Source organism: Nerophis lumbriciformis, linkage group LG32, assembly GCF_033978685.3.
Source record: "Nerophis lumbriciformis linkage group LG32, RoL_Nlum_v2.1, whole genome shotgun sequence".
Taxonomy (NCBI): Eukaryota; Metazoa; Chordata; class Actinopteri; order Syngnathiformes; family Syngnathidae; genus Nerophis; species Nerophis lumbriciformis.
In genome coordinates this window covers 6,224,916-6,246,323 of record NC_084579.2, presented here as the reverse complement: position 1 = coordinate 6,246,323, position 21,408 = coordinate 6,224,916, and the positions used below count along the sequence as shown (strand labels likewise).

The following is a 21,408-nucleotide window of genomic DNA, read 5'->3' as shown; positions in this document are numbered from 1 at the left end:
TGTAGGTCTGACTTAGACCTAGATTTCATAATTGTACATCCTTGGGCAGAAATCAACAGGAATTTGGCAATTTCCCCTTCAAGACAAAAAAGTACTAAAAACAGTCACCTTTGCCTCTTTGAGCTGTAATTTGACCCCCTTAACATGCTTCAAAACTCACCGAACTGAACACACACATCAGGACTGGCAAAAATTGCGATCTAATTAAAAAACCTAACCCCAAATCTCAATAAAACGCTGAAAAAACTGCTCCTCGGAAGAAAAAAATGACAAAACTGCCTGTAACTCCCACTGGGAAGGTCGGAGAGACATGAAACAAAAACCTCTATGTAGGTCTCACTTAGACCTACATTTCATAGATTGACAACCCCCAGCAGAAATCAACAGGAAGTTTGCTATTCCCCCTTCAAAACAATTTTTTTGTAAAAACCGGTCACCTTCCTTCAAAAACTATCTCCTCTGAGCGCGTTTGTCGTTTCGGCTTCAAACTAACACAGGAGAGAGATTGAACCCTTGTGTATAAAAGTACAGAACAGCGTTTTTCTAACTGCTCCGGTTTTGATTTTATGACCCTTCAAAGAACCGCTGCGCTGATGCTGCTGCGCTGCTGTTTTTTTAAGATGGCTGCTTAAAAGCAGGAAGCACCAACGTGCCCACACAATGCAGACAAGGTTGGTACACTAGACAAAAGTATTGGGACACTTATGACTACCACCGGACAAAAGTATTGGGACACTTATGACTACCACCGGACAAAAGTATTGGGACACTTAGGACTACCACTGGAAAAAAGTATTGGGACACCGACACTGGACAAAAGTATTGGGACACTTAGGACTAGCACCTGCCAAATACGCGGGCCCGACCAACGCTGCTTGCAGCTTTAATTTTAAATTGCCTTTCAAATGTCTATTTTTGGTGTTGGCTTTTATCAAATACATTTCCTCCAAAAATGTGATTTATACTCCAGTGCGACGTATATATGTTTATTTCCTTCTTTATTATGCATTTTCGGCCGGTGCGACTTATACTCCGGAGCGATTTAAAATCCGAAAAATACGGTAAATGTATAAACACATGTCAATTAGGAAATAAATGTTTGTATACTACATTACCCAGAAGGCGTACGCCGGGGCACTTTTAAACAATAAAGACTTAATATATTGTTACATGTTGTTGTTACAGCTTCGTCTACACAGGAAACAAAAATAAGTTTTAATTAGACAGTTGACGTGCACGCTTGAGTCGTTCGGAGAGAAATTGGTCGAACTTGCGTGAATTGGCGCGATCGCATCAATGCGAAATCTTGGAGGGATTGATATATGTGACGTGTGTGTGACGAGCACGTGTGCTGATGTCAGGAGGTGAGGAAAGTCAGCGAGGCCATCAAGTACAACCATCCGCTGAGGACGTGCATCGACACCATCCTCAGGAAGGTGAGTAATAGCATCATGGCCACATGACTCGCTCTGACACTGCTGCGTGCTTCAGTGCCCGCTGGAGTACCAGGAGAAAATGGGTCGCAACATGGACGACTACGAGGACTTTGACGACAAGCAGACGTTTCCCAGCGAGAAAAGTCTGGTCAAGCTTCACAAGCAGGTGAGTTCCGGCCCTGCGTTCCGCGTACCACCGCTTAAGGTGTGGGCGCACAGGTGATCTACGCGGTGCAGAGACACAACAGGACCCGGGTCCAGTGGCAGATCCTCTTGCAGCAGGCCTTCCACCTGGAGGATGTGGCCAAGAACGAGACCGGCTCCACGCGCCAGTTCGTGCACAGCTTCCCGCACTCGCAGCCCGCCGGGTGGTTCTGCAGATACGTGTACACGCCGACCGTAGGTGAGCCCCTCCGTCACGCCTTGCAGCGCCGGCGTGTTTAGCAGCGTGGCGCTAATTTGTCTTCCCTCAGAGTGGTACTGGGAGTGTCTCCTCAAGCGCTGCTTCTACCGCCTGCTGGCACTGGTCCTGAGCCTCTTCAGCATGGCTGTGGTCTGGTCCGAATGTACTTTCTTCAGCACCAAGCCGGTCCTGTCGCTGTTCGCCGTCTTCATCCAGCTGGCCGAGCGGGACTACAACTACGTATACATCCAGGTGATGAAGCCACTTGACAAAGTCATCATTTTTAGGAGATAGTGTGAATGCTCCAGAACATTCACACATGCTTTTCTACACCAAAATTCATCTATTTATTCTTCTCCAGATTTTGGCGCGCTCTACCTTGCACATTTTTCATCCGATTCAAACTGTTCAGCCTATTTGGGAATAGCAGGCTTTCGCTTTACAAATTCCAAAAATTCCCAGATTTCCCAGAATTCCAGGTTTCCCGGGACATTTTCCCATTCAAAATAAAATCGGCCATTTTTAAAAATTCCACCATTTCCAAATTTTTCAACCGTCCATCCATCCATTTTCTACCGCACATCATCGCAGGGCCAACACAGATAGACAGACAACATTCACACCGATTGAAACCATTCCACTTTCAACATATTCCACTCATCCTGGACATTCAAATGATAATTTTTCCATGTTAAAAAAAAATTCCAGGAATTCCCAGAAATCCCGTTTTTTTCAAACCCTTTTTTCTGTCTACTGACTACTCCTCCCACATTTTTCAACCCACTTCAACCGCTCCACAGTCAAAACGTTCCTCTTATCCAGGACAAAAAACAAAGTTGTTTTTTGAACTGGAAAAATTCCCCAGTTTTCCCGAAACTCCATAATACCATTTCTCAATTAAAAATGGTACTACAACAACATTTCTCGACCAATTTGAAAAATTCCAACACCAATCCTTTAAACTCATTCAGAACATTAACATTTTTTTTTTAGCATTTTCAAAAAAATTCCTGCTTTTCCCCAAATTTCCAAGAAATTCCCATTGAAAAGAATGGGACATTTTTAGAGTACCACAATGCCCAAATTTTTTATCCGATTCAAACCGTTCTATTTTCAAAATATTCAGCCTGTTCAGGAATTATCTGGTTTTTAGAAAACATTTACTATTTGGAAACTCTATCCTGTAGCTACGTCTCCTCAGGTGATATACTTCCGGTGTTGTGACCTCGGTTTATGTCCGTCACGTCAAAAATATACATTCTCGCTGCCTACTAATAAACACTCTAGAACAGGGGTGCTCATTACGTCGATCGCGATCTACCGGTCGATCTCGGAGGGTGTGTCAGTCGATCACCAGCCAGGCATTAAAAAAATAGTCCTAAAAATGAGCGATAATAAATCTTCACTATGACATCACTTGATTGACATTCACGGCACCCGAGGGTCTTCTGAGATGACGCTGGCTGTTGCCAGCTCATTACAATTACCGACTGGAAGGCGAGAAACACTTTATTTCAACAGACTCTGGCGCCGTAACTGTCGTCAAAACTCCAAAGACCGACTGCACAGTTGCACAATAAAAGCTCTGCTTCATCCTGTCTGCGCTACCAAAATAAGGGTCTCAGAAAGCTGGCGTGCACAAGCTAGCAAGCTACGGAGTTTGCCGACAATGTATTTCTCGTAAAGTGTATACAAAGGAGTACGGAAGCTGGATAAATAAGATGCCAAAAACCAACCACTTTCATGTGGTATTGGACAGAAAGGAGGACTTTTTTTCTCCTCCATTCGAAAATGCGCACGTTATCATCACCACTGTCTGATTCCAATCAATGCAAGTCATCACAATCAGGTAATACACCAACTTATATTCTTGTCTTCATGAAAGAAAGGAATCTATATGTGTTAAACATGCTTGTATTATCTTTAACCACCTTTAACTTGTTAACAATATTAACTATATGTGTTAAACATGCTTGTTTTATCTTTAACCACCTTTAAGTTGTTAACAATATTAACTATTTGTGTTAAACATGCTAGTATTATTTTTAACCACCATTAACTTGTTATCAATATTAACTATAAATGTTAAACATGCTTGTATTATCTTTAAACACCTTTAACTTGTTAACAATATTAACTATATGTATTAAACATACTTGTATTATCATTAAACACCTTTAATGTATTAACAATATTAACTATATGTGTTAAACATGCTTGCATTATCATTAAACACCTTTAACTTGTTAACAAAAACATATATTTCATAAATAAGTAAATATAAATTATATATATGAATGAGGTAGATCCCCACGACTTGATCAATTGAAAAGTAGCTCGCCTGCAGAAAAAGTGTGAGCACCCCTGCTCTAGAACTACAACGGGTTCAGACCTAACAGTACTCGGATTGTAAGCATCCAAATATGATTAGCAGCAAAGTAAGCCAGCTAAATGATGCTAACTATGCTAACCAGCGAGCTTGTTTCGGGTGCTCTTGATTCAGTGCGGCCTTTAAGCAAGAGGAACAGCAAGTACCTGCGGCTGAGGCGAGCGTTCAAAAATTTGTGTTGATCCTTTTTTTTAAATATATCGTAAAAAAAAAATAAGCGAAGGTAATATTTTGACGCGAAAATGAATGTTTAAAAACGTGGATTTCCGCGGACATTTCACATGCCTGGTAGTTACAGTGGAACCTCCATTTACCAACCTAACTAGTTCCTCGAGAGGTTTGTACAGTGAAGCAAATTTGTCTGTAAAAAAACTAAGTAAATCTGAATACCAGGTTCCAATCTTGACAAAAGTCCATATTTGAGTGAAGGTTTGTACACTTTGAACTAGAGATATCCGATATTCCGATATTGTCCAACTCTTAATTACAGATTCCGATATCAACCGATAACGATACACACAGTCGTGGAATTAACACATTATTATGCCTAATTTTGTTGTGATGCCCCGTTGGATGCATTAAACAATGTAACAAGGTTTTCCAAAATAAATCAACTCAAGTTATGGAAAAAAATGCCAACATGGCACAAAGTGCATTATTTTTTTTAACATGCCTCAAAACAGCAGCTTGGAATTTGGGACATGCTCTCCCTGAGAGAGCATGAGGAGGTTGAGGTGGGCGGGGGTGGGGGGAGATAGCGGGGAGTGTATATTGTAGCGTCCCGGAAGAGTTAGTGCTGCAAGGGGTTCTGTGTATTTGTTCTGTTGTGTTTATGTTGTGTTACGGTGTGGATGTTCTCCCGAAATATGTTTGTCATTCTTGTTTGGTGTGGGTTCACAGTGTGGCGCATATTTGTAACAGTGTTAAAGTTGTTTATACGGCCACCCTCAGTGTGACCTGTATGGCTGTTGACAAAGTATGAAATGCATTCACTTGTGTGTGTGAAAAGCCGTAGATATTATGTGACTGGGGCGGCACGCAAAGGCAGTGCCTTTAAGGTTTATTGGCGCTCTGTACTTCCCCCTTCGTCCCCATACCACTCTGTACAGCGGCGTTTTAAAAAGTCATAAATTGTACTTTTTGAAACCGATAATTTCCGATATTATATTTAAAGCATTTATCGGCCGATAATATCGGCAGCCCGATATTATCGGACATCTCTACTACCAATGATAGCACTGCTTAGTATATACTTGCCAACCCTCTCGGATTTTCCGGGAGACTCCCGAAATTCAGCGCCTCTCCCGAAAACCTCCCGGGACAAATTTTCTCCCGAAATTCAGGCGGAGCTGGAGGCCACGCCCCCTCCAGCTCCATGCGGACCTGAGTGACGTGTTGACAACACACAACAACAGCGTCTACCATAAAGCAGTTCGTCTGCCGTAAACAGCAATGTTCTGACACTTTTAAACAGGACAATACTGCCATCTACTGTACATGCATATGTGACCCACCCATAATGTGTCACATTTTTGTGTTGATTTATTTATTTTATTTTGTGGTTTGAATTCGTTTTTGGAGCTGTCATTACACATTTATCAGTATTCACATTGGTCAGTAGGGGGCAGTAGGGCGTTTCTTCCCAATTGAATGCTATCACCTGCAGACCGGAAGTTTTCTTGTCATTCTGATGAGCGCGACCAGTCTGTGAACAATTGAAACGTCCTGTGTGCTTTTTCCTCCTGTATAACAGGTTAGTTTTGGTGAATCAACTCACTGAATAATATCCATGTGATCTTTATAAGTTTAAGTACACATTCTGATGGTGGAGCCTAACTCTAAAGTGTTTGTGAGTTGTAGTTTGTATTTGTGAATGAATCCAGTGCACAGCTGCAGTAATCAATACAAAATGGCGACGTGAGTGCGCAATGTTTATATAGGAATTTCTGATCCTAATTCAGACTCCCAAATTAGAGTTCCCGTTTTCTTATTTGTTTTTATAATGTGTATTTGTATAATGTGTGAGTTCTGAAATAGTGACAGAAAATAGAACAAGGATGGACAATTCAACCCTTAACTCAACAATGAGTAGATGAGTGTTATGTGTGTGTATATGTGTAAAAAAAAGAACACTGAAATTCAAGTATTTATTTTATTTATATATATATATATATATATATATATATATATATATAGCTAGAATTCACTGAAAGTCAAGTATTTCTTATATGTATATATATCTTGACCACGCCCCCGCACCCCACCTCCCGAAATCGGAGGTCTCAAGGTTGGCAAGTATGGCTTAGTAACTCCATTATTCCAAACATTGACTTGACACTTCCTCCTCCGTCCAACAGGTGGCGTGCTTCATCACCATCTTCTTCCTGTGCACCTGCGTTTACTCCACCGTCTTCCGTATCCGGGTCTTCAACTACTACTACCTGGCGTCGCACCACCAGACGGACGCCTACAGCCTGCAGTTCAGCGGCATGTGAGCGGGCGCCTAATTAGGAACGCCTCCGTCGGGTGCCGCCCCCTGAAACCCCATCTGGTCCTCCGCAGGCTCTTTTGTCGCCTCACGCCGCCGCTGTGTCTCAACTTCCTGGGTCTCATCCACATGGACGCGGCCATCTCGCACCAGCAGAAGGAGCAGACGGCCTACACCTCGGTCGCCAAACCACACGGACGTCATTGGTTCTGCTAACGAGGGTCGCTAACGAGCTCTTCCCCCAACAGATCATGGGCTCCATGCGCGTGCTGTCCTTTGTGGCCAACGGCTTCTACATCTACTACCCCATGTTAATCGTCCTCCTGTGCATCGCCACTTACTTCAGGTGAGACACGCCTCCCTGGCCCCGCCCCCTTTTCCCATCAGGACCACTTCAGTGTTGTCTCCTCAGTTTGGGGACGCGCTGTCTGAACCTTCTGGGCTTCCAGCAATTCATGGGCGACTGCGAAATGACCTCTGACCTGATGGAGGAGGGCAAGGAGCTGATTCGCCGCGGTCAGTGTTACGTAATCGTTTAGCGCAGGTGGGCTCACGCTCGCGATGACCCGTCTGTTTTCGCTCTCGCAGAGAAACGAAAGCGCCAAAGGACGGAGGATGGCGAGAACCGGCGGCGAGTGAGTCCACTTTTTCCTGCTCCGACCTCCAAGTAAGCGTGAGACTGACGACATGCGTTGCAGGACTGGAAGCAGCGCTATGGCAACCAGAGGGAGGAGCCAATGGCGAGGAGCAGGGCCGTGCACGACGCCAAGGAGAGCGACGCCAATGACAGACGTAAGCATTAGCACGATTAGCCGTTTTACTAGAGTCCGAAGTAATCCCGCAGGGAATTCTAAAAATGCTATTTCTCAAAAAATAACACTTTTTCAACCGATTCTAACCATTCCCCCTTCATTTCAATTCATCCTGGAAAATCAAACTACCATTTTTAAACCTTCAACAAATTTCCAGGAATTCATGTTTTTTCTATCCTTATTTGGAACCTTTTTTAGTGTGATGACTCCTTTCGAATTTTTAATCCCATTTCAGCCTGTCAAAACTGACAAAAAACCAAGTTGGTTTAAGAACTTCAAAAATTCCCCTTTTTCCCTAAGTTCCGTAATACAATTTCTCAATTAAAAAACTGTTACCACTTCAAAATTACTCAACCGATTTAAACATTTCCAACACCAGCCATTTCAGGACATTCATGCTCTTAATCATTTTCAAAAATATCCCGCTTTTCCCTAAATTCCCAGGAAGTTCCCATTGTAATGAATGGGACATTTTTCCAAGTTGCACAATTCCCACATTTTATAACCTATTCAAACCATTCCAATATTAACACATTCCACTCATCCTGGACATTCAAACTACCATTTTTAAACCTTCAACAAATTTCCAGGAATTCCTGTTTTTTCTATCCTTATTTGCAACCTTTTTTAGTGTGATGACTCCTTTCACATTTTTAATCCCATATCAGCCGTTCCACTGTCAAAACTGACAAAAAAACAAGTTGGTTTAAGAACTTGAAAAATTCCCGGTTTTCCCGAAATTCCGTAATACAATTTCTCAATTAAAAAACTGTTACTACTTCAAAATTACTCAACCGATTTTAAACAATTCCAACACCAACCATTTCAGGACATTCATGCTCTTAATTATTTTCAAAAATATCCCGCTTTTCCCTAAATTCCCAGGAAGTTCCCATTGTAATGAATGGGACATTTTTCCAAGTTGCACAATTCCCACATTTTATAACCTATTCAAACCATTCCAACATTAAACACATTCCACTCATCCTGGACATTCAAATTACAATTTTTCCACCTTCAACAAATTTTCAGGAATTTCAGTTTTTTCCTATCGTTATTTGCAACCTTTTTAGTGTGTTGACTCCTTTCACATTTTTAATCCCATTTCAATCGTTTCACTGTCAAAACTGACAAAAAACCAAGTTGGTTTAAGAACTTGAAAAATTCCCGGTTTTCCCGAAATTCCGTAATACAATTTCTCAATTAAAAAACTGTTACTACTTCAAAATTACTCAACCGATTTAAACAATTCCAACACCAGCCATTTCAGGACATTCATGCTCCTAATGATTTTCAAAAATATCCCGCTTTTCCCTAAATTCCCAGGAAGTTCCCATTGTAATGAATGGGACATTTTTCCAAGTTGCACAATTCCCACATTTTATAACCTATTCAAACCATTCCAACATTAACACATTCCACTCATCCTGGACATTCAAACTACCATTTTTCCACCTTCAACAAATTTCCAGGAATTCATGTTTTTTTCTATCATTATTTGCAACCTTTTTTAGTGCGATGACTCCTTTCACATTTTTAATCCCATTTCAGCCGTTCCACTGACAAAAAACCAATATGGTTTAAGAACTTGAAAAATTCCCGGTTTTCCCTAAATTCCGTAATACAATTTCCCAATTAAAAAACTGTTACTACTTCAAAATTACTCAACCGATTTAAACAATTCCAACACCAGCCATTTCAGGACATTCATGCTCTTAATCATTTTCAAAAATATCCCGCTTTTCCCTAAATTCCCAAGAAGTTCCCATTGTAATGAATGGGACATTTTTCCAAGTTGCACAATTCCCACATTTTATAACCTATTCAAACCATTCCAACATTAACACATTCCACTCATCCTGGACATTCAAATTACCATTTTTCCACCTTCAACAAATTTCCAGGAATTTCAGTTTTTTTCTATCATTATTTGCAACCTTTTTTAGTGCGATGACTCCTTTCACATTTTTAATCCCATTTCAATCATTCCACTGTCAAAACTGACAAAAAACCAAGTTGGTTTAAGAACTTGAAAAATTCCCTGTTTTCCCGAAATTCCATAATACAATTTCTCAATTAAAAAACTGTTACTACTTCAAAATTACTCAACCGATTTAAACAATTCCAACACCAGCCATTTCAGGACATTCATGCTCTTAATCATTTTCAAAAATATCCCGCTTTTCCCTAAATTCCCAGGAAGTTCCCATTGTAATGAATGGGACATTTTTCCAAGTTGCAAAATTCCCACATTTTATAACATATTCAAACCATTCCAACATTAACACATTCTACTCATCCTGGACATTCAAACTACCATTTTTCCACCTTCAACAAATTCCCAGGAAGTTCCCATTGTAATGAATGGGACATTTTTCCAAGTTGCACAATTCCCACATTTTATAACGTATTCAAACCATTCCAACATTAACACATTCCACTCATCCCGGACATTCAAACTGCCATTTTTCCACCTTCAACAAATTTCCAGGAATTTCAGTTTTTTTCTATCATTATTTGCAACCTTTTTAGTGCGATGAGTCCTTTCACATTTTTAATCCCATTTCAGCCGTTCCACTGTCAAAACTGACAAAAAACCAAGTTGGTTTAAGAACTTGAAAAATTCCCGGTTTTCCCTAAAATTCCGTAATACAATTTCTCAATTAAAAAACTGTTACTACTTCAAAATTACTCAACCGATTTTAAACAATTCCAACACCAACCATTTCAGCACATTCATGCTCTTAATCATTTTCAAAAATATCCCGCTTTTCCCTAAATTCCCAGGAAGTTCCCATTGTAATGAATGGGACATTTTTCCAAGTTGCACAATTCCCACATTTTATAACCTATTCAAACCATTCCAACATTAACACATTCCACTCATCCTGGACATTCAAACTACCATTTTTAAACCTTCAACAAATTTCCAGGAATTCCTGTTTTTTCTATCCTTATTTGCAACCTTTTTTAGTGTGATGACTCCTTTCACATTTTTAATCCCATTTCAATCGTTCCACTGTCAAAACTGACAAAAAACCAAGTAGGTTTAAGAACTTGAAAAATTCCCCTTTTTCCCTAAGTTCCGTAATACAATTTCTCAATTAAAAAACTGTTACTACTTCAAAATTACTTGACTGATTTAAACAATTCCAACACCAGCCATTTCAGGACATTCATGCTCTTAATCATTTTCAAAAATATCCCGCTTTTCCCTAAATTCCCAGGAAGTTCCCATTGTAATGAATGGGACATTTTTCCAAGTTGCACAATTCCCACATTTTATAACGTATTCAAACCATTCCAACATTAACACATTCCACTCATCCTGGACATTCAAACTACCATTTTTCCACCTTCCACAAATTTCCAGGAATTTCAGGTTTTTTTTCTATCATTATTTGCAACCTTTTTAGTGCGATGACTCCTTTCACATTTTTAATCCCATTTCAGCCGTTCCACTGTCAAAACTGACAAAAAACCAAGTTGGTTTAAGAACTTGAAAAATTCCCGGTTTTCCCTAAAATTCCGTAATACAATTTCTCAATTAAAAAACTGTTACTACTTCAAAATTACTCGACCGATTTAAACAATTCCAACACCAGCCATTTCAGGACATTCATGCTCTTAATCATTTTCAAAAATATCCCGCTTTTCCCTAAATTCCCAGGAAGTTCCCATTGTAATGAATGGGACATTTTTCCAAGTTGCACAATTCCCACATTTTATAACCTATTCAAACCATTCCAACATTAACACATTACACTCATCCTGGACATTCAAACTACCATTTTTCCACCTTCAACAAATTTCCAGGAATTTCAGTTTTTTTCTATCATTATTTGCAACCTTTTTTAGTGTGATGACTCCTTTCACATTTTTAATCCCATTTCAATCGTTCCACTGTCAAAACTGACAAAAAACCAAGTTGGTTTAAGAACTTGAAAAATTCCCAGTTTTCCCTAAAATTCCATAATACAATTTCTCAATTAAAAAACTGTTACTACTTCAAAATTACTCAACCGATTTAAACAATTCCAACACCAGCCATTTCAGGACATTCATGCTCTTAATCATTTTCAAAAATATCCCGCTTTTCCCTAAATTCCCAGGAAGTTCCCATTGTAATGAATGGGACATTTTTCCAATTCCCACATTTTATAACCTATTCAAATCATTCCAACATTAACACATTCCACTCATCCTGGACATTCAAACTACCATTTTTCCACCATCAACAAATTTCCTGGAATTTCTGTTTTTTTCTATCATTATTTGCAACCTTTTTTAGTGTGATGACTCCTTTCACATTTTTAATCGCATTTCAATAGTTCCACTGTCAAAACTGACAAAAAAACCAAGTTGGTTTAAGAACTTGAAAAATTCCCGGTTTTCCCTAAATTCCGTAATACAATTTCTCAATTAAAAAACTGTTACTACTTCAAAATTACTCAACCGATTTTAAACAATTCCAACACCAGCCATTTCAGGACATTCATGCTCTTAATCATTTTCAAAAATATCCCGCTTTTCCCTAAATTCCCAGGAAGTTCCCATTGTAATGAATGGGACATTTTTCCAAGTTGCACAATTCCCACATTTTATAACCTATTCAAACCATTCCAACATTAACACATTCCACTCATCCTGGACATTCAAACTACCATTTTTCCACCTTCAACAAATTTCCAGGAATTTCAGTTTTTTTCTATCATTATTTGCAACCTTTTTTAGTGCGATGACTCCTTTCACATTTTTAATCCCATTTCAATCGTTCCACTGTCAAAACTAACAAAAAACCAAGTTGGTTTAAGAACTTGAAAAATTCCCGGTTTTCCCGAAATTCCGTAATACAATTTCTCAATTAAAAAACTGTTACTACTTCAAAATTATTCAACCGATTTAAACAATTCCAACACCAGCCATTTCAGGACATTCATGCTCTTAATCATTTTCAAAAATATCCCGCTTTTCCCTAAATTCCCAGGAAGTTCCCATTGTAATGAATGGGACATTTTTCCAAGTTGCACAATTCCCACATTTTATAACCCATTCCAACATTAACACATTCCACTCATCCTGGACATTCAAACTACCATTTTTCCACCTTCAACAAATTTCCAGGAATTTCAGTTTTTTTCTATCATTATTTGCAACCTTTTTTAGTGTGATGACTCCTTTCACATTTTTAATCCCATTTCAATCGTTCCACTGTCAAAACTGACAAAAAACCAAGTTGGTTTAAGAACTTGAAAAATTCCCGGTTTTCCCGAAATTCCGTAATACAATTTCTCAATTAAAAAACTGTTACTACTTCAAAATTACTCAACCGATTTAAACAATTCCAACACCAGCCATTTCAGGACATTCATGCTCTTAATCATTTTCAAAAATATCCCGCTTTTCCCTAAATTCCCAGGAAGTTCCCATTGTAATGAATGGGACATTTTTCCAAGTTGCACAATTCCCACATTTCATAACCTATTCAAACCATTCCAACATTAACACATTCCACTCATCCTGGACATTCAAACTACCATTTTTCCACCTTCAACAAATTTCCAGGAATTTCAGTTTTTTTCTATCATTATTTGCAACCTTTTTTAGTGTGATGACTCCTTTCACATTTTTAATCCCATTTCAATCGTTCCACTGTCAAAACTGACAAAAAACCAAGTTGGTTTAAGAACTTGAAAAATTCTCGGTTTTCCCGAAATTCCGTAATACAATTTCTCAATTAAAAAACTGTTACTACTTCAAAATTACTCAACCGATTTAAACAATTCCAACACCAGCCATTTCAGGACATTCATGCTCCTCCTAATCATTTTCAAAAATATCCCGCTTTTCCCTAAATTCCCAGGAAGTTCCCATTGTAATGAATGGGACATCTTTCCAAGTTGCACAATTCCCACATTTTATAACCTATTCAAACCATTCCAACATTAACACATTCCACTCATCCTGGACATTCAAACTACCATTTTTCCACCTTCAACAAATTTCCAGGAATTTCAGTTTTTTTTCTATCATTATTTGCAACCTTTTTTTAGTGCGATGACTCCTTTCACATTTTTAATCCCATTTCAATCGTTCCACTGTCAAAACTGACAAAAAACCAAGTTGGTTTAAGAACTTGAAAAATTCCCGGTTTTCCCTAAAATTCCGTAATACAATTTCTCAATTAAAAAACTGTTACTACTTCAAAATTACTCAACCGATTTAAACAATTCCAACACCAGCCATTTCAGGACATTCATGCTCCTAATCATTTTCAAAAATATCCCGCTTTTATCCTAAATTCCCAGGAAGTTCCCATTGTAATGAATGGGACATTTTTCCAAGTTGCACAATTCCCACATTTTATAACCTATTCAAACCATTCCAACATTAACATATTCCACTCATCCTGGACATTCAAACTACCATTTTTAAACCTTCAACAAATTTCCAGGAATTTCAGTTTTTTTTCTATCATTATTTGCAACCTTTTTAGTGCGATGACTCCTTTCACATTTTTAATCCCATTTCAATCGTTCCACTGTCAAAACTGACAAAAAACCAAGTTGGTTTAAGAACTTGAAAAATTCCCGGTTTTCCCGAAATTCCGTAATACAATTTCTCAATTAAAAAACTGTTACTACTTCAAAATTACTCAACCGATTTAAACAATTCCAACACCAGCCATTTCAGGACATTCATGCTCTTAATCATTTTCAGAAATATCCCGCTTTTCCCTAAATTCCCAGGAAGTTCCCATTGTAATGAATGGGACATTTTTCCAAGTTGCACAATTCCCACATTTTATAACCTATTCAAACCATTCCAACATTAACACATTCCACTCATCCCGGACATTCAAACTACAATTTTTCCACCTTCAACAAATTTCCAGGAATTTCAGTTTTTTTCTATCATTATTTGCAACCTTTTTTAGTGTGATGACTCCTTTCACATTTTTAATCCCATTTCAATCGTTCCACTGTCAAAACTGACAAAAAACCAAGTTGGTTTAAGAACTTGAAAAATTCCCAGTTTTCCCTAAAATTCCGTAATACAATTTCTCAATTAAAAAACTGTTACTACTTCAAAATTACTCAACCGATTTAAACAATTCCAACACCAGCCATTTCAGGACATTCATGCTCTTAATCATTTTCAAAAATATCCCGCTTTTCCCTAAATTCCCAGGAAGTTCCCATTGTAATGAATGGGACATTTTTCCAAGTTGCACAATTCCCACATTTTATAACCTATTCAAATCATTCCAACATTAACACATTCCACTCATCCCGGACATTCAAACTACCATTTTTCCACCTTCAACAAATTTCCAGGAATTTCAGTTTTTTTCTATCATTATTTGCAACCTTTTTTAGTGCGATGACTCCTTTCACATTTTTAATCCAATTTCAATCGTTCCACTGTCAAAACTGACAAAAAACCAAGTTGGTTTAAGAACTTGAAAAATTCCCGGTTTTCCCGAAATTCCGTAATACAATTTCTCAATTAAAAAACTGTTACTACTTCAAAATTACTCAACCGATTTTAAACAATTCCAACACCAACCATTTCAGGACATTCATGCTCTTAATTATTTTCAAAAATATCCCGCTTTTCCCTAAATTCCCAGGAAGTTCCCATTGTAATGAATGGGACATTTTTCCAAGTTGCACAATTCCCACATTTTATAACCTATTCAAACCATTCCAACATTAAACACATTCCACTCATCCTGGACATTCAAATTACAATTTTTCCACCTTCAACAAATTTTCAGGAATTTCAGTTTTTTCCTATCGTTATTTGCAACCTTTTTAGTGTGTTGACTCCTTTCACATTTTTAATCCCATTTCAATCGTTTCACTGTCAAAACTGACAAAAAACCAAGTTGGTTTAAGAACTTGAAAAATTCCCGGTTTTCCCGAAATTCCGTAATACAATTTCTCAATTAAAAAACTGTTACTACTTCAAAATTACTCAACCGATTTAAACAATTCCAACACCAGCCATTTCAGGACATTCATGCTCCTAATGATTTTCAAAAATATCCCGCTTTTCCCTAAATTCCCAGGAAGTTCCCATTGTAATGAATGGGACATTTTTCCAAGTTGCACAATTCCCACATTTTATAACCTATTCAAACCATTCCAACATTAACACATTCCACTCATCCTGGACATTCAAACTACCATTTTTCCACCTTCAACAAATTTCCAGGAATTCATGTTTTTTTCTATCATTATTTGCAACCTTTTTTAGTGCGATGACTCCTTTCACATTTTTAATCCCATTTCAGCCGTTCCACTGACAAAAAACCAATATGGTTTAAGAACTTGAAAAATTCCCGGTTTTCCCTAAATTCCGTAATACAATTTCCCAATTAAAAAACTGTTACTACTTCAAAATTACTCAACCGATTTTAAACAATTCCAACACCAACCATTTCAGGACATTCATGCTCTTAATCATTTTCAAAAATATCCCGCTTTTCCCTAAATTCCCAGGAAGTTCCCATTGTAATGAATGGGACATTTTTCCAAGTTGCACAATTCCCACATTTTATAACCTATTCAAACCATTCCAACATTAACACATTCCACTCATCCTGGACATTCAAACTACCATTTTTCCACCTTCAACAAATTTCCAGGAATTTCAGTTTTTTTCTATCATTATTTGCAACCTTTTTTAGTGCGATGACTCCTTTCACATTTTTAATCCCATTTCAATCGTTCCACTGTCAAAACTGACAAAAAACCAAGTTGGTTTAAGACCTTGAAAAATTCCCGGTTTTCCCGAAATTCCGTAATGCAATTTCTCAATTAAAAAATTGTTACTACTTCAAAATTACTTGACTGATTTAAACAATTCCAACACCAGCCTTTTCAGGACATTAATGCTCCTAGTCATTTTCAAAAATATCCCGCTTTTCCCTAAATTCCCAGGAAGTTCCCATTGTAATGAATGGGACATTTTTCCAAGTTGCACAATTCCCACATTTTATAACCTATTCAAACCATTCCAACATTAACACATTCCACTCATCCTGGACATTCAAACTATGGTACCATTTTTCCACCTTCAACAAATTTCCAGGAATTTCAGTTTTTTTCTATCATTATTTGCAACCTTTTTTAGTGCGATGACTCCTTTCACATTTTTAATCCCATTTCAATCGTTCCACTGTCAAAACTGACAAAAAACCAAGTTGGTTTAAGAACTTGAAAAATTCCCGGTTTTCCCTAAATTCCGTAATACAATATCTCAATTAAAAAACTGTTACTACTTCAAAATTACTTGACCGATTTAAACAATTCCAACACCAGCCATTTCAGGACATTCATGCTCTTAATCATTTTCAAAAATATCCCGCTTTTCCCTAAATTCCCAGTAAGTTCCCATTGTAATGAATGGGACATTTTTCCAAGTTGCACAATTCCCACATTTTATAACCTATTCAAACCATTCCAACATTAACACATTCCACTCATCCTGGACATTCAAACTACCATTTTTCCACCTTCAACAAATTTCCAGGAATTTCAGTTTTTTTCTATCATTATTTGCAACCTTTTTTAGTGTGATGCCTCCTTTCACATTTTTAATCCCATTTCAATCGTTCCACTGTCAAAACTGACAAAAAACCAAGTTGGTTTAAGAACTTGAAAAATTCCCGGTTTTCCCTAAATTCTGTAGTACAATTTCTCAATTAAAAAACTGTTACTACTTCAAAATTACTCCACCGATTTAAACAATTCCAACACCTGCCATTTCAGGACATTCATGCTCTTAATCATTTTCAAAAATATCCCGCTTTTCCCTAAATTCCCAGGAAGTTCCCATTGTAATGAATGGGACATTTTTCCAAGTTGCACAATTCCCACATTTTATAACCTATTCAAACCATTCCAACATTAACACATTCCACTCATCCTGGACATGCAAACTACCATTTTTCCACCTTCAACAAATTTCCAGGAATTTCAGTTTTTTTCTATCATTATTTGCAACCTTTTTTAGTGCGATGACTCCTTTCACATTTTTAATCCCATTTCAATCGTTCCACTGTCAAAACTGACAAAAAACCAAGTTGGTTTAAGAACTTGAAAAATTCCCGGTTTTCCCTAAATTCCGTAATACAATATCTCAATTAAAAAACTGTTACTACTTCAAAATTACTTGACCGATTTAAACAATTCCAACACCAGCCATTTCAGGACATTCATGCTCTTAATCATTTTCAAAAATATCCCGCTTTTCCCTAAATTCCCAGTAAGTTCCCATTGTAATGAATGGGACATTTTTCCAAGTTGCACAATTCCCACATTTTATAACCTATTCAAACCATTCCAACATTAACACATTCCACTCATCCTGGACATTCAAACTACCATTTTTCCACCTTCAACAAATTTCCAGGAATTTCAGTTTTTTTCTATCATTATTTGCAACCTTTTTTAGTGTGATGCCTCCTTTCACATTTTTAATCCCATTTCAATCGTTCCACTGTCAAAACTGACAAAAAACCAAGTTGGTTTAAGAACTTGAAAAATTCCCGGTTTTCCCTAAATTCTGTAGTACAATTTCTCAATTAAAAAACTGTTACTACTTCAAAATTACTCCACCGATTTAAACAATTCCAACACCTGCCATTTCAGGACATTCATGCTCTTAATCATTTTCAAAAATATCCCGCTTTTCCCTAAATTCCCAGGAAGTTCCCATTGTAATGAATGGGACATTTTTCCAAGTTGCACAATTCCCACATTTTATAACCTATTCAAACCATTCCAACATTAACACATTCCACTCATCCTGGACATGCAAACTACCATTTTTCCACCTTCAACAAATTTCCAGGAATTTCAGTTTTTTTCTATCATTATTTGCAACCTTTTTTAGTGCGATGACTCCTTTCACATTTTTAATCCCATTTCAATCGTTCCACTGTCAAAACTGACAAAAAACCAAGTTGGTTTAAGAACTTGAAAAATTCCCGTTTTTCCCTAAATTCCATAGTACCATTTCTCAATTAAAAAACTGTTACTACTTCAAAATTACTCAACCGATTTAAACAATTCCAACACCAGCCATTTCAGGACATTCATGCTCTTAATCATTTTCAAAAATATCCCGCTTTTCCCTAAATTCCCAGGAAGTTCCCATTGTAATGAATGGGACATTTTTCCAAGTTGCACAATTCCCACATTTTATAACCTATTCAAATCATTCCAACATTAACACATTCCACTCATCCTGGACATTCAAACTACCATTTTTCCACATTCAACAAATTTCCAGGAATTTCAGTTTTTTTCTATCATTATTTGCAACCTTTTTTAGTGCGATGACTCCTTTCACATTTTTAATCCCATTTCAATCGTTCCACTGTCAAAACTGACAAAAAACCAAGTTGGTTTAAGAACTTGAAAAATTCCCGGTTTTCCCGAAATTCCGTAATACAATTTCTCAATTAAAAAACTGTTACTACTTCAAAATTACTCAACCGATTTAAACAATTCCAACACCAACCAATTCAGCTCATTCAGGACATTCATGCTCCTAATCATTTTCAAAAATATCCCGCTTTTCCTCAAATTCCCAAATTTCCAGAAAGTTCCCATTGTAATGAATGGGACATTTTTCCAAGTTGCACAATTCCCACATTTTATAACCTATTCAAACCATTCCAACATTAACACATTCCACTCATCCTGGACATTCAAACTACCATTTTTCCACCTTCAACAAATTTCCAGGAATTTCAGTTTTTTTCTAGCATTATTTGCGATGACTCCTTTCACATTTTTAATCCCATTTCAATCGTTCCACTGTCAAAACTGACAAAAAAACAAGTTGGTTTAAGAACTTGAAAAATTCCCGGTTTTCCCGAAATTCCGTAATACAATTTCTCAATTAAAAAACTGTTACTACTTCAAAATTACTCAACCGATGTAAACAATTCCAACACCAACCAATTCAGCTCATTCAGGACATTCATGCTCCTAATCATTTTCAAAAATATCCCGCTTTTCCTCAAATTCCCAAATTTCCAGAAAGTTCCCATTGTAATGAATGGGACATTTTTCCAAGTTGCACAATTCCCACATTTTTCAACCTATTCAAACCATTAACACATTCCACTCATCCTGGACATTCGAACTCACACTTTCCCAAGTTCCAAACCAAATTCCGGTTTTCCTGGAAATTCAAACTCTTCAACATTCAAACTATTCTTACATTCTGTCAGCATTTCAGTTGGACTTCAGCATTGGAGCATTCACACGCAATTGTGTAAAAGAGCGAACAATTGTAATGTAAGGAGGAAATGTTGATGCTAATACCACAAAGCTGACTGCTTTTTTTTCTTTAAAAAAGTCATATTGTTTCAAAAAGAGTTTTCTAGTCTGCGGGCCTAAGTGCATGATTATCTGTAACATGTCGTGTTAATGTTGCAGAAGTCAAGTATTCGCGCTCCTCGCGACTCCCGGAGCGCGATCAGGTGGAGTTGCTCCAGGACGCCGAGCCTCTGGACTTCAACGCCGATTCCCTGTCGGAGGAAGCGGCGGACTCGGAGTCTGGCAGGTGAGCTCGCCGTCGGCAACTTGTCGCGTGTGTGTGTGTGTGTGTGTGTGTTTTTGAGCGCTCTGGTTTTTCGTCCTCCAGACACGCGGGAGGACGCTACCTGTCCATGTCGTCGTCTCGCAGCCGGATATTTGACGACGTCTAACGGGGAAACACGTCTCCCATCCCGGACTTCACGTGTGTGTTCTTCACATGTCCCCTCGGCGGAGCGCAGGGACGCCTGGTGATGGAGCATGGCTATCGTGGCGTGTTTGCGAAGGTCGTCACTTTGCCCACCAGAGGGCAGCACCGACTAGACAGTAAATATGCGCTCTGCTGCTCCCTCTTGTCTTTAAGTGTAGCTTGAATGAATGTGGCATATTTATACTTCCTGTCTGTCATTAAACGTTCTGACAACGTTCCTGTTTTCTTGTACAACTCTACACATGATTTTATAATACTGATGACCTACATTTCTGCCAGTGGGTGCTCGGTGTGTGTGTATTAGTATCATACTTGCCAACCTTGAGACCTCCGATTTCGGGAGGTGGGGGGGTGGGGGGCGTGGTTAAGATATATATATGTGTATATATATATATATATGTGTATATATATATATATATATATATATATATATATATATATATATATATATATATATATACATATATATATATATATATAGGTATATATATATATATATAGATATATATATATATATATATAAGAAATACTTGACTTTCAGTGAATTCTAGCTATATATATATATATATATATATATATATATATAATATGTATATATATATATATATATAATCTGTATGTATATATAATGTGTGTATATATATATATATATATATATATATATATATATACACATAAATAAAAGAAATACTTGAATTTCAGTGTTCATTTACTTACACATATACACACACATAACACTCCTCTACTCAGTGTTAAGGGTTGAATTGTCCATCCTTGTTCTATTCTCTGTCACTATTTCAGAACACACACATTATACAAATATACATTATAAAATCAATAAGAAAACGGGAGCTCTAATTTGGGAGTCTGAATTAGGATCAGAAGTTCCTATATAAACATTGCGTACTCACGTCGCCATTTTGTACTGATTACTGCAGCTGTGCACTGGATTCATTCACAAATACAAACTACAACTCACAAACACTTTAGAGTTAGGCTCAACCATCAGAATGTGTACTTAAACTTATAAAGATCACATGGATATTATTCAGTGAGTTGATTCACCAAAACTAACCTGTTATACAGGAGGAAAAAAGCACACAGGACGT

At 37.5% G+C, this 21,408-nt stretch overlaps 1 protein-coding gene across 2 annotated transcripts in view; it reads left to right on the top strand.

Moving 5' to 3' along the window:
* lmbrd2b (LMBR1 domain containing 2b) overlaps positions 1 to 20,516 on the top strand; it is a 34,192-nt gene extending 13,676 nt beyond the window's left edge. For both annotated transcript variants that reach the window (XM_061926718.1, XM_061926719.1), the window contains exons 7-18: positions 1,362 to 1,436; positions 1,492 to 1,602; positions 1,656 to 1,839; positions 1,910 to 2,091; positions 6,586 to 6,719; positions 6,791 to 6,896; positions 6,965 to 7,062; positions 7,129 to 7,232; positions 7,305 to 7,351; positions 7,415 to 7,508; positions 19,990 to 20,116; positions 20,198 to 20,516. In XM_061926718.1, coding sequence (XP_061782702.1) covers positions 1,362 to 1,436; positions 1,492 to 1,602; positions 1,656 to 1,839; positions 1,910 to 2,091; positions 6,586 to 6,719; positions 6,791 to 6,896; positions 6,965 to 7,062; positions 7,129 to 7,232; positions 7,305 to 7,351; positions 7,415 to 7,508; positions 19,990 to 20,116; positions 20,198 to 20,261 — 1,326 coding nt within the window. In that variant the 3' untranslated portion in view covers positions 20,262 to 20,516. The remainder of the gene's footprint in view (positions 1 to 1,361; positions 1,437 to 1,491; positions 1,603 to 1,655; positions 1,840 to 1,909; positions 2,092 to 6,585; positions 6,720 to 6,790; positions 6,897 to 6,964; positions 7,063 to 7,128; positions 7,233 to 7,304; positions 7,352 to 7,414; positions 7,509 to 19,989; positions 20,117 to 20,197) is intronic.
* Positions 20,517 to 21,408: the final 892 nt, after the last annotated feature.